The sequence below is a fragment of the Hydra vulgaris genome, chromosome 05, assembly GCF_038396675.1.
Source record: "Hydra vulgaris chromosome 05, alternate assembly HydraT2T_AEP".
Lineage (NCBI taxonomy): Eukaryota > Metazoa > Cnidaria > Hydrozoa > Anthoathecata > Hydridae > Hydra > Hydra vulgaris.
The window spans coordinates 43,535,848-43,549,883 of NC_088924.1; the positions used below are offsets into that span (position 1 = coordinate 43,535,848).

At 32.0% G+C, this 14,036-nt stretch overlaps 1 protein-coding gene across 1 annotated transcript in view; it reads left to right on the forward strand.

Moving 5' to 3' along the window:
• LOC136080071 (uncharacterized) overlaps positions 1–14,036 on the forward strand; it is a 112,716-nt gene that overhangs the window by 17,355 nt on the left and 81,325 nt on the right. Inside the window, exon 3 of the mRNA XM_065796684.1 lies at positions 12,132–12,403. Within this exon, the coding sequence (XP_065652756.1) occupies positions 12,132–12,403 (272 nt within the window). The remainder of the gene's footprint in view (positions 1–12,131; positions 12,404–14,036) is intronic.

Genomic DNA, 14,036 nt, shown 5'->3' on the forward strand with positions numbered 1-14,036 from the left:
AGGTAAATGTAATTTCCTTTTCAGTAATACATTGTTGAAGCTAACACCGGTTAATACAATTTGTTAGAACATGGTAGAATAAATTTTCCTCGACTTTAAAATTCCCATTAAAATTTCGTAAAATTTTTTTGTTTAAAATACCAATCGCGCACCAATTACTCAATGGAGTTTAAAAAACTTAAGAGATCTTTTTAATATGGATAATAGCTTTTCGAAGTCGCTGTTGCTGTTTCATGTTTAAGTGCTAATGCTATTGCGACATTTTGTTTACTTTTTCCAGGCTTAATACTTCATATGTAAGTTTAAAAGCCTTTCTTAGATTGTTGTTATAACTTTTGCATAAATCATCTCACACAATATATCCTCATAGACATTCAACATTAATAATTGCATAAATGCAACTATTTCTTTGTACAAGTTGCTTTATTTGTCAGTACCAACATACTCTCCTCCCTTATTTTGTGGTGCTTTTGTTAATACATTTTGTTTACCATCATTACACAATCACTAGAAATTCTTTCTTTCTACCTAAAAATCTAAAAAATCTTCAAGAAATCAACATCTTTTTCCTGAATCATATTTAACAATAGAGTTAATGATAATAACAGTGTTAAATCAAAGCAACAGTGTTTATAATAAGAAGAGTGTCGATGATAACAACAGTGTTAATAATAGGAACTTTGTAAGTAACTGTTACTATTAATGCAAAAAAAAAATTTAAAGTAAAACAAACCAATTTGTCCCTGCAAAAATTGTAGCCTTCCTTGTGGCTCTTTTAAGTCGCTTAAATTGAAATCCAGGTGGTTGTACTGGTTCCTTCTTGTCATCTAAACTTATAGGAGCTTCCTTTAATGTTTTTCATTGATCTTTTTAATAAATTCTCTGGAATTGGTACAGATAATATATTTTGCATAGGCTTCCAAGATTGTTTGAAAAAAAATTCATTAGCCAAGTCATGGTGCATTAATTGCCTATAGCTATATATTTTTCTAACAACTTAGTTAAAACAAAATGTTTTCTTAGAATCCAATATCGATAATTAACAAAACTTATCCAAAATTAGTTCAAGGTTTGGTCAGTTAAAAATTTAATGCTTCTTGTTGCTTGTGCTTGCACAAATATCTTTGTGCTTAGTGTTGCTTTAATATGTAGATGCACAATTTAATGCATCAAACTAATTGACCATTTTTAATATATTTTCTATAAAAGTTAGTAAATTCAACGAGAAAATTTTGAATTATTCTTTAAGTAAATTTTTGTATAAAAAATTTTATGAACCGCGCTTTTAATTTCCCTTCAATAATGTAAGCTGGAAATATAAAAAGCATTGCTGAAACTTTATGTCTCTTGGAAAGATAAGCTATAAGAAATGCAGGAGAGATCAGATCATTGGGGAAATAAGGAGGATGGGGGTGGACAGAAGAGGGAAAATAGAAACGAGAAAGAAGAGAAAACAAACCAATCAGCGTATCGTAGGATAAAAGTGTGGCTGGAATAACTAGAATAAAAATGTATCTTTAAGCAATTATGTTATGCATTTAATGTTATTAAAAAACATTAAAAATGTTTATTTGACAAAATAACTTTCATAAAAAAGTTTGACGTCCGTAGTTTGACGCTGTTGTGGTTGCATGGGTATCCACCATGCTGATTTATTTTTAAGTATGACATTATGGAAGAGTTCAGTCAATTCTTTAAATTTTTTTTTATTCCTATTATTGACTTGTTTTTTAAACTTGTCAGATATGTATTTTTGTCAGATATTTTTTTAATGTAATACTTTTACTAGGAGTATTACTGTTTACGGATTTCTTTGATGAAGTTTGTTTTAAGGGTCTGCGTATCGTTATTATTTTGAAGCGATATTATAACGATACGAGAACTGCGTTTTGAAAAAATACCGATAGCTATAACGATACGATAAGGGTGTTTGGAAATGCAAACGATAACATAAAGATAAAATATTGCTATAAACCAATAATATCGCATGATTTTTCAACTTAAATAAAGCATATTGCTACTACACTGTTCTCCAAATTGACCACCTGGTTGAAACTCTCCCCACTCCTGATTTTTTTGCATTTAATCAGTGATATGCATTAGTAAACACAATATATGTTGTCAGAAAAATCTGATCTAAGTGCTACATATGTATATTTTCAAAATTGAAACGCATAAGTTTTGGCATTTTTCTTCCAAAGTTTTAATATAGCCAGCCATTATGGTCGTCAAAATAACCCATTTTTATTTATTTAAACCATAATATAGATACATTTGTATTACAAATGATATTAATGTTAATGTTTGTTTAAATTAAATTTTACTGCGATGTCTCTTTTATAGTTCATCAAAGTTTTTTTAAATTTGTGATGAACAGATTCCCCACATTGTTCTGCAAGGTTACCTGAGCTAATATTATTGTGTTCTATAAAGGGGAGAATGTGATACACTAAAATATGTATTTTCCATAAAACTGTCAAATCATAGCCAAATACATCTTTTGTATATAGTTGAAGAATAGAAACTGAACTTTTAAAATCTTCAATTTTAACAGAAATTTTTGTACCCATTTTCAAACCATGCACAGCTGATTTCACAAATAAAAACTTACGCAAACAACTAATTATTGGCAAAATATTGTATGTTGCAGTTAAGGTAACAACCCTTTCCAAAATATCTAATAGGGACATAAATCTATTGGCATTGTTTCCATCTAAACCTACACCATAGTACCCACTCATTAATGTGTAATGTGTTTCCAACCAGCTTTGAAAAGCTGGCTCAACATATAAAAGCAAAGTACCGAGTTTATCCATAACTCCCATCATAGTGTGAAGCTCAGGTGGAGGTGCAATGTGTTCAAGAAAAATTTCTTGATCTTCTGTTAAGTAAATTAAACGAAGTTTTATTTTATTTTTGTATTCCTGCATTTTTAATTTTTTTTTCCACCATATGCATATTAATCATAACATAAGTTTATGGAGACCAACGTTCTTAGTTTTCATGCTTCAAGGAAGCACTCTCCTTCACAACGTAGACTGACATATTTGCCAGAGTGACTGGTAAGTTCGAAAACACTGTTTGCATACATTAGATCAAATGCCATACTGAAATTCACTTCTTCAAGTTGAAGAGGTGCCAATAATTTTCGAAAACATTAACAATAACTTTTAAGAAGTATTGACCACCATCTAAAGATATTTAGAGTTTCCTGCAATTCAATCATTTTAACGTTAATGCTCAATTCTACAGCACTTGTTATATTCCTGAGAAGAACATTATTTTTTGGATTTATTTCTAGAAAGTTCTAATACATTTAATAGCTCTATATTAGTTTGGAATGAGAAAAAATTTTCTTTCTTTTTGACTTAATTTCATTCACTCCAACTGTAACAGAGAGAGGATTTCCTCCTGTAGACATCTTGAACTGCTCTCCACTTACAATGCTTTCACGTTCCATTTTACACTTTAACAATCCAGATGCTACATGTTCTGCATATTTATCTGCAAGTGATTCACTAATATCTATGATATTCCTTACATCTTTACTTTTGCAACAATCATGAGAAATTCGTCTATCTAAAATTAATAATAAGAATTTTGTAACAATTTTTGAAATAAGTAAAAACAATAAAAAAATATATCGAATCAAGCTGTAAAATAACATAAAGAAAAAGAATGTTTCAACTAATCTTATTTAAATCTTATTTCTAAATTATAAAATCATAAGTATAAACGATCCATACCTAGATTTAAATAACTGAGTCCACTGATTTTTTCAGACACATTTAAAGTTTTTGACTCTGGCTCAAAATTTGTGTGGATACATAGCAGTGAGGAGGTTTGCGAAATAGTACTCTTATTTACCTGAAATACATTATTTTCTATCAAATATATTATTCTACCTGAAGTATATTATATAATATTAGTATGTATGTGTGTGTTATTTTGATTACCATAATGGCTGACTATTAAAACTTTGGAAGAAAAAAAGCCAAAAATTATGCGTTTTAATTTTAAAAATATACATGTTTAACACTTAGTTCAGATTTTTATGACAACATATATTGTGTTTGCTAATGCATATGATTGATTAAATGTAAAAAAATCAGGAGAGGGGAGAGTTTCAACCTGGCGGTCATTTTGGAGAACAGTGACTAACTTTTTCAAACGAGAGTAACCAATAAATACCGATATAAAACGATATGAAAAAACACATTGTTCTATTTCATAATTTATTTAACTTAAGGAAATATAAATTCATAAAAAAAATTCTGAATTTTTGCTTCTGTCTAAAGTTCCAAACTAATCACTGTCTTCAACTGCCAGATCAATCACATTTAGAGTACTGGCACGAGAGGTAGCAGGAGATAGAAAGGCAGGACCTTAAAGGGCAGCAGCTCATCAGCTTGCTCTTCAGTAGAAGAGAGCAACAATCTCTTGATCTTGACTTTGCCATAATTTTGCTGGATGTACAGGAATTTTTCTACTTGTTCTGGTTGCAACTTGGTTTGTTTGTAGGAAACAATAGCACCTCCAGCACTAAAAGTTCTTTCTAACGAAACACTAGATGCAGACACACAAAGCCATTTTCTTGTAGATTCTGCCAACAATGGAAGCTTGTATTTGTTGGTCCTCCAGAAGTCCAAAGTATCAAATCCAGTGACTGCAGGTACCTTGAGGTACACTACCATTCAATAGTAATGGAAGACTGATCAGTTAGGGCGGAGTTAACTCTAACTAGGATGTCACGAGCCAAATCAAAGAAAGGGTCGTCATCAGGTTGGGAACCTTAGATCTTGCCTCATCTTGTTGCCTGGCTTCCATCTCTTGTGTTGCCTGGATCCATTCTTGATGATTCTAAGATTTTGTAATGAGAGCGTCATAGGCTTCATCAAATCCACCAATCTTTTTTAAAGCCTAACCCTTGTACAGAGGATTCAGCAAGTTAGCGACTGAATAGTGCAAGTTCGTTGCTTCACATTCTGGAAACCGGAAATCAATGGCTTTAACTAGTTTTCGGTAAAACATTTCAGCAGTAGGCCACCACGAATAGCTTGCATAAGTCGGTATTTCAATCCATACAGATAAGATATAAATGTGAATGGAGACTTTCTTGTCAGCAGAAAAGCTTTCCGAATTGTCCAAGATTTTCCTTAAAATTGACAAAATTTTGTCAAAGAGGTCAAACTCATCCTCACTGGGAATAGCGGGTGCAAGTATGTTTGGGTCAGAACCTGGATTATCCCTAATTGAGCTCAAAGGTCTACACATTCTTACAATACTCTCAATCATCATTAATGTGGAGTTCCAGCGGATTTTGACAGGTGAGATAATTTTCACATACTTTAACTCTTCCTTGTCAACTATGTCGTTGTTATACAACATGGTTTCAATCCCCTTCTTGATTCGCTGTTTTGACAAAGAGCACTTGGGGCATAGAGATGACAGTTCTGTGACTTTTTTAATGGCTGACTCCAGATCCAAACCTTCAACTTGGCTTGACTTGGCTTCTTTAATTGCACCTTCCACAACCAAGTTTAAAAGGTGATCAACACAGAGCAGAGACTCGTCAACAAACTTGCATTTAGGGATGGCTGCCTATATGTTGGAAGCTGAGTCATGAACACAAACAACATAGCTGTGTCGGGCATTTTCGGGAATTTCTGAGACGATTCTAAAAGTAAAAATAAAAATTAAGTTTAAATATTACACAAATTAACATTTACATATAACAATTTAATACCTTTAGTTATAATATTATATTATAAAATTATAACTAAAGGTATAAAAATATTATATGTAACGGGTAATATCACTAACATGTTAAACTGTATAAAAATTTGGACACAGAAAATTAACAAGTAATACGTAGTTACCTTCTTAGTAATAGTTAGTTAAAGTAGTCGTGTAACTACTACTATACTAATTTAAAAAAACTTCTAAAAAATTTACTTACTGATTCAGTCTGTTTGCAATAGCTTCTGCAGTATGGCGTCCAGAAAAGAGTGACACACCAATAACAAACATCCGGTGGTTGAATCCTCATTGATGAAGTGGAGGGTGATGGCTTGATAGGCGTCATAGTTCTGACTTTGCCACATGTCAGAAGAAATGGCGAATCCAGGACTTTTTGCCAACTCTTTTTACAGAACTTGATTCACTGCTGCTTTCCCGTTTTTGTTAACTAATGGTAACCTAAAATAAGGAAAAAAAAACAAAAACTGTCGTTTATATTAATTTAGAGTTATTTAAAAAAACTTACAAAAAAAAATTGGCGCGGACAGGTCTAGAAGGCAATGATTTTAAAATTAGAAATGGAGGTACTAACTTACTAAAACACAGCAATAATGCAATAATGGCGTTATGGGACTTACGGCGTCATTTTTAGTGCAATTAAGATTAAGGGGCTTGAGATTTTAAGTTTGATTTAAAACTTATGCAAAATCTTTAAAGCTGTTCCTCTCTTAAACCAAATGAAACTATCGCAAAATCATTTACTTAACCAAAAGTACAATAAAATATATATATCCTACTTATAACGTGAGCGTGTTGCGTGGCAGCCTTGATCTGCATTTTTGTGTTGAAATAAGCAATCAGATCATGGAAGCCTTCATGCTCAACAAAGCTAAATGGTATGTTGCATCTGGCTAAGAACTTTGCAATTTCCAAATCACCCCGAAGTTGATTTCTGTCTTGAGGTTTATATTTTAACCAAGCATCAATCTTTTTGTTTTGGTTGACCTTTGATGGACTGCCCAAGTTTCCTTGACTTTTCTCTTTTGTCCATGACCAAATGAACCTTGTCTCCGTGATCCTTTTCATAGGACTCATCCTCGTCGTATATCTTTAAAATTAAAAAAAATTTGTAAGATTTTTACATTACAATGTACACGCTGTAAAGCGGCTAAAGCCTGTAGTTTATTGTAGTATTTAAATTTTGAACATACTAAATATAGGAATACTCAATTTAAAACTCATTTTTCACAACTGTCACATAATAGCTGTTCTAGCTCATTAAAAGCAAGATCAGCCTACCTCTTCTTTTCTGATTTGTCTTGTTCAATTTTGGGCAAATTCATCAGTATTCTTTCTAGAGAGATGGAACCTCATCCCAGAAGTGTTATGATCTGCAACCTTGACAACTGCCGGGCAGAGCTTGCACGTTGCTTGGACTACTCTTTCACCAGCTGCACTTTCAGTCACCTCCTCTTCAAAGAAGTTCTAGAATTCGGTTCTTGGACACGACATGATGCTGGCAACTGACTCATAAGATTAAACTTCTAAACTAAATAAGAAAAAGATTCTTTTACTCCACAAAAAAAAATAGATCTGCAAAATATTTTTGTCCAACTAGCCACTTTGGCTCCCTCTAGAAAACTAGCCTTTTTTCAAAAAATGAAGTTTTTTACTAAAAAATTTCTATTGGACATTTCAAATAACTGATATTTCAATTTTTACCACACCCTGTAAATATCCATGGCTAACATCACCCGAAAGGACCGAACAAATCCTTTTAGATGGGCACTATATAGACCTAGTGTGAACATTTAGAGCTGTTTTTGAAATCTTTTAACTACGTCCGAGCCATTTTTTTCAATTTTAAGTTATATAGTGAAAATAACCAAAATCCAAGATTTTCCAAAAAAATAAACAGCTCAAAAACATAAATTACAGTGATTTTTTTAAGTTGTAGGTATATAGAGATCATAATAAAATAATTTTAAGTCATTTCAAACATCCCAGAAGGTCAAATAATTATTGGAAATTAAAAAAAATGAATTTCATTTGAATTTAGTTACTTTGTAATGACTAAGCATCAGCAATGATTATATGTACATGTACACATGCACACACGCACGCACGCATGCATGCACTAACTTTTCAAATTAAAAAGGGTTAAATCCTTCCCTGTCATCCCCCTTCCATTGGCATGAAGTACACAATAAGATTATGTACACAAAAAAATTGTGTACACATAAAGATTATCATGAAATTTATGAAATAAAAAACATTCATAATTATTTTTCCTTGTTAAATGAAGATCATTTTTTAAAATGAAGACATAAAGCATCAAAAATGCCAAATAAAGCAAAAACACATGAAGAATGCAGAAAGTCTGTTTGTTTTCTTTGCATGAGGAAAGGAGACCGAGAGTTAAATGGCTTTATCATTGGAAGAATTCACAAATTGTTGAAAACAGACATTGACTTTGCAGATGAAAGAGTCCCACAGGCTATTTGCAATGCTTGCCGAACTCTCTTGCAAAAAAGAGATGCTGGGGACATGAGTGTTTCACTTCCTGCAATCTACAACTTCTCTGCAATCATTGTCAAGCCTTTGACACGAACATCTGGTCCATGTGACTGCCTCATTTGCCAAATAGCAAAACTCAAGCTCAACCAGAAACATCCCTTGGCACCAAAAGAACAGAACAGAAACCTTGACCAAGGTGAATCTTCTAAGCCTGGCCCTTCACCAAAGTCCCGCTTACAGTCATCAGAGAAAAGATGCACACAATGTTTGTCCATTCTTGCAAGAGGTTTCAGACATTCATGCACAATCGGAACAAGACACCAAAACTTGCATTGGTCCAGTCAGATCCTGTTGGTGCTGAGCAAATTGCATCTGCCATCATCAGCTCAAAGGATGCATCTTCTGGAGGAACTGTCCGGCTGAGTCAAGCAAGAGGAGGGCAGTTTTTTCCATTAACACCAGGTAATAATAAACTTCTGTGGGAATCACTTTTACTCATAACTATTGTTGTTGTAATCATTCACAAGTAACAAAAAGTTGTTCAATTTATTTCATTTGCTTTTTAGGCCCAGCATCTGCACGCAAATCAACCAGTTCAACACTTACAATGCAAAGCTTGTTAAATGTTCAGTTGAACACAGGACTATCCAACACGGGAATGCAACAACTTGCCTCAACACTTAACAAAGCAATAGAAACTCGACTAGTTAAGCCATTTTTCCAGCAAAAGTTTGCTGCTGTAGGAAAATTGTTGAATGATTTCTTTCAACTATCAGTTGTCAACATTTCAGCAGAAAAAGGAAAAGCTGAAGAGAAGAGAACAATCATTCACTGCAAAAATCTTGAGGACTTAACCAACAAGGTGTTGTTGTCAAGGGAATACGGCTCCAATCATTTTGTCAAGCTTAGCATTGATGGAGGAGGATCATTCTTGAAAATGAGCTTAGCAGTTATCAAGGTAACTGATGAAGATGATGAAACAAGAAGTCCTCAACAAAAAAGTCTTCGCTTGCTGACAAGCTCATCTGCCCGAGACACAGGTGTCAAACGGCAGCTCATAGTTGCCATCGCTGAAAATGTTTCTGAAACGTATGAGAACGTCAAATTGATGATGAACATCATTCAATTAAATGATGTTTCTTTCTGCATTTCATGCGATCTCAAGTTGGCCAACATCATTTGCGGAATTCAATCCCATTCAAGCAAACACCCTTGTTGCTGGTGCAACATTGATTCTGACAATCTCTCAGAATGTGGAACATCCAGAAGTTTCGGATCAATCAAGGAGAGATTTGAAGCCTATGTTGCAGCTGGATCAGATACAAAATCAGCAAAAAATTTTGACAATGTAATCCATCCACCACTGATTAAAATGGATGACTCAACACTCATTTTGGATGTGATTCTACCAATGGAACTCCATCTTCTTCTTGGAATTGTCAATAATCTTTTCAAGAATCTTTCTGAGTTATGGCCTGGTGCCAAAGAATGGCCAACTTTGCTGCACATTCAGCTCCAGCCATACCATGGCGGACACTTTGCTGGCAATGAATGTCATAAGCTTTTGCAAAACCTTGACATTCTCCAAAGAATGGCGGAAAAAGCTTGTGCCTATCAAGCATTTGGTTTCATTGAAACTCTAAGACATTTCAAAGAAGTTGTCACTTCATGCTTTGGAACAACTCTGCAGGAAAATTATAAAGAAACGATTCAGAAGTTTAAAACTTCTTTCAGATTCTTGCCAATATCGGTGACACCTAAGGTCCATGCTGTTTTCTACCATGTTTCTGAATTTGTAGAAAAACATCAAACCTCCCTCGGAATCTTCAGCGAACAAGCAACCAAATCAATGCATTCAAGGTTCACTGGGAGCGGTACAAGCGCATCCCAACTCATCCAGAATATGGAAAACAACTCTTCAATTGTGTTGTTGACTATAACAGCAAGCATCTGTAACAAACAACACCTACAAACTCAACTTTTTCAGAAATATATGTTTTGGACTAAAAAAAATTAGAAATTGTAAATTTTAGAATTTTTTGAGAAATTTAAAAACTGTTTTTGGATTATGCATTTTGTGAAGAAAGCTTTTAATTCTAGTCTCAAGTTTGCAATATGTAAGAATCTGTTTATTTTTTATCATAAATATTGTCCAGACCAAGCAAGTTGTGAAAATATACTTTATGGAATTTTACACTTTGTGGTTATTTTACCATAGAACGTTAAAGTGAGAAAAATGGCTCTGACAAACTTTTGGATGTTTGAAATGACTTAAAATTATTTTATTATGATCTCTATATACCTACAACTTAAAAAAATCACTGTAATTTATGATTTTGAGCTGTTTATTTTTTTGGAAAATCTTGGATTTTGGTTATTTTCTCTATATAACTTAAAAATAAAAAAAATTGCTCGGACGTAGTTAAAAGATTTCAAAAACAGCTCTAAATGTTCACACTAGGTCTATATAATGCCCATCTAAAAGGATTTGTTCGGTCCTTTCGGGTGATGTTAGCCATGGATATTTACAGGGTGTGTTACAACAATATCAAATTATTAACCTAATATTTTCAAAATTTTATCTTTTCTTTTACAACTTTGAACAACCTGTTGCAATAATAATTTTTGTTATCTAAGTTTAAACATATTTCACTTAAAAGTTTAATAACAAAGTAAAAATAGGCATTTCGTACATACTACTATATGTAACATATAAAATAAAACAAAATTTATCATATCTTACCTTCAAAATTGATAAAATTTGATTATTTTTACAAAACCTTTACTTTCCTTTTTAATGTTTTTTGTGGGGAATTATTTATACTTTCCTTGAGACACTAAAGAGTCACTGTTTTCTTTTTGAACATGGTATTATTTTTCGCATCTGACTGCGAATCATTTAATTTATAAACTGCAACTCCTTTTTATACAGTTTTACAACCGCGCCATTTTGACACATTAAATACATGAAGACCTTACATGCGTTAACACCTACACACATTAACACCGACATACATTATTACCTTACAAACATTAACACGACAATTGCATCTTGTAGACAATATTCCCGACATTTTTGACTTTTGTTGATCAACAAAGTTTTCAGCTGACATCCTATTTAATTGGTCTGGAAGGATCAATGATAGATATGATTGATCCTTCCAGACCAATTAAATAGGATGTCAGCTAAAAACTTTGTTTAACCAGATGTCTAACCTGTGCTTCCGCAGTGAAGCAAGTTTTTAACAGCCAAGTTTGTTTTGCCTGCCTGAAATGACGCAATAATAAATCAAAGCAAAAAAAAAGGAAGTATTTTCAGTTTAAATAAAATGGCCTGCGGCATTAAAAACTTTATAATCTTGCTTCACTTTTTCTTACGGAATTTTTGTGAAGTTAGACATCTAGATAATATATACAATTCGGAAGGATTAACTTGTAAAATCGGTAAAGATAGGCAAAACGACATCTTGACTCGACTTAAAGATTTATAATATATTTGAACTAAAATTTGGCATTTTTTAAAAAAAAAATTTGAATATTGTAAAAAATATCGTTATTTTATATCTCATTACTTATCGGTATCTCCCGTTATTTTTATGTATTCCAATAAATCGATAAAAAAAAGCCAACATTAGCGTTTCAACCAATAATTTTCAAGTCAGTTATCGTTTCATAGACAAACTCATATAGTTTGATATCGTTATCGTTTCAAAATATCGGTTTATATTGATATACCGATAACGATACGCAGACCTTTTGTTTGTTTATAATAGAATATAACTCATAATATATTATAAGATGGAAAGTTTATCTGATTTTTAATAAAAAGAGTATTATTAATTATTAAATTATAAATAAAAATCTTTTATTTTAAGGAGATCCTTTTTCGCTAAACCAATCAAATTACGAGTGCGGCAGCTACGGATCCTTTACTATACTTACTATTTATTATGTTAAATTTGAGACTGATACTTACATTTTCAAAGTTATAAACATGAATTTGGATATGAATCTCTCAACCTCAATTTTAATGATGAAACCAGATTTGTTATTAATAAATTATGATGGAGCGACTGTTGGATTAATGTATAATGCATATCAAAAATCTGCGTCGAACTTTTTTCAAAATGTAACAAGAACTTTTAAGGTGTGTTTTTCTATTTTTTCCATTATTATTTTACTAAGAAAAGGGGGTCAAAATGTCATTAAATTTTTTTTTTTTATTGCTGTAAGTTTTAGAGTTTTTTTTAAATTAATTATTTGCTATGTTAAATTAAGTATAAAAAATTAAAATGAGCTTTTGGCAATCTTTTAACCCGGAAACTAATTTTTTACATTATTAAAAAAAAATTTTTTCGGACTTCATTGGAATTTTTGGATATAAATATTACTTATTCTGAAAGACTGTTACAAACTTCGGACATTAATACCAAAAAGATGGTTTTTTTTTTTTTTTTTTTTTTTGTCTGTTTATATAAAAATAAAATAATAAAACTACAATGAAACTTTTACGTTACACAAAGAATATATATAAAACAGACAGGGGCTCAAAGAAGATACGGATGACTGGTGTCACCACAATCTTTTCATAGAGCCCCATTACAATAACATTTGAAGCCCACATGGCTTTAGTAAATTTACAATAAAATATTTTTTCTGAAAAATACTACGTGAAGAATAAAGCTCAATAACATAATTTACAATAACATTTAATAACATTTAAAGCCCATATGACTTTAGTAAATTTGCAATAAAATATTTTTTCTGAAAAATGCTAGGTGAAGAATAAAAACTCATACATACATCCTCATATGTACACATTCACATACACAAACACATATACAAACATACTTACACACACATATTTAAACATACTCGCATATATATCAGTAGTTTAGGAGATGCAATTTCATTTGTCGTTTAAAAGAGGAAGTGCTTTTCAAATCTTTTATTTTGTAATTTTTTAATTGATTCCATAATGACGGACCTTGGTTAATAATTGAGAATTTTGACACTTGTGATTTTACTCTGCTCAATTGATAGCTATGGTTGCTATTTGACCGAAGATTGTATTTTTGTGAAAACGCTAATGTAAAAATATCAGAAAATACTTTTGGCAGGTTTTAAAGAAAATTTACCAAAAGCAAACTTACCACAACCAATATAAGAAACTGATTCAATCAATATCGGAAATAATGATAACAGGTATAAGGAGAAGTGCAAAGAAAAATCTAAATGCTTCAGAAACAAATTTTTTGACATTCAGCATGCAATAGCACTTTTAAAGATTTAAACTGCTGTAAAAACCCCACTGCGGAACAAGTACTTCTAATTGATCAGAAAACAAATTTTCTAATGCTTATTGGCATAGAAAACAAAGTGAAAACAAAAAACATTAGACAATATTAAAAGAAGAAAGCTGATATGGTTTTAAGAACTTAAAAGTATCAGAAAATTCAAACGATGTAATAACAGCATTTTAGTATTTAATTGTGAGAGTTCTGAAACTGAAGATGAGAGCAAATTAGAAAAAGTTTCTAAAAATGAAACTGATGATAATATATCCTCACGTGGCACTGATTTTAATGTTTTTAAATCTTCTGCATTACCATCATCAGAACTACAAAGAAGAATGCTAGCATTGTTAAGAGCAAGCGACAGACATTGCCTCTCTGACAGATCCGCCGCAGCCGCAGCATTAGTGGTATATAAAGAACTTGAACTAGTAACAGCAGTGAATATATCCAATGTTATCGATCGGAAGAAGGTGTGACGTAAAA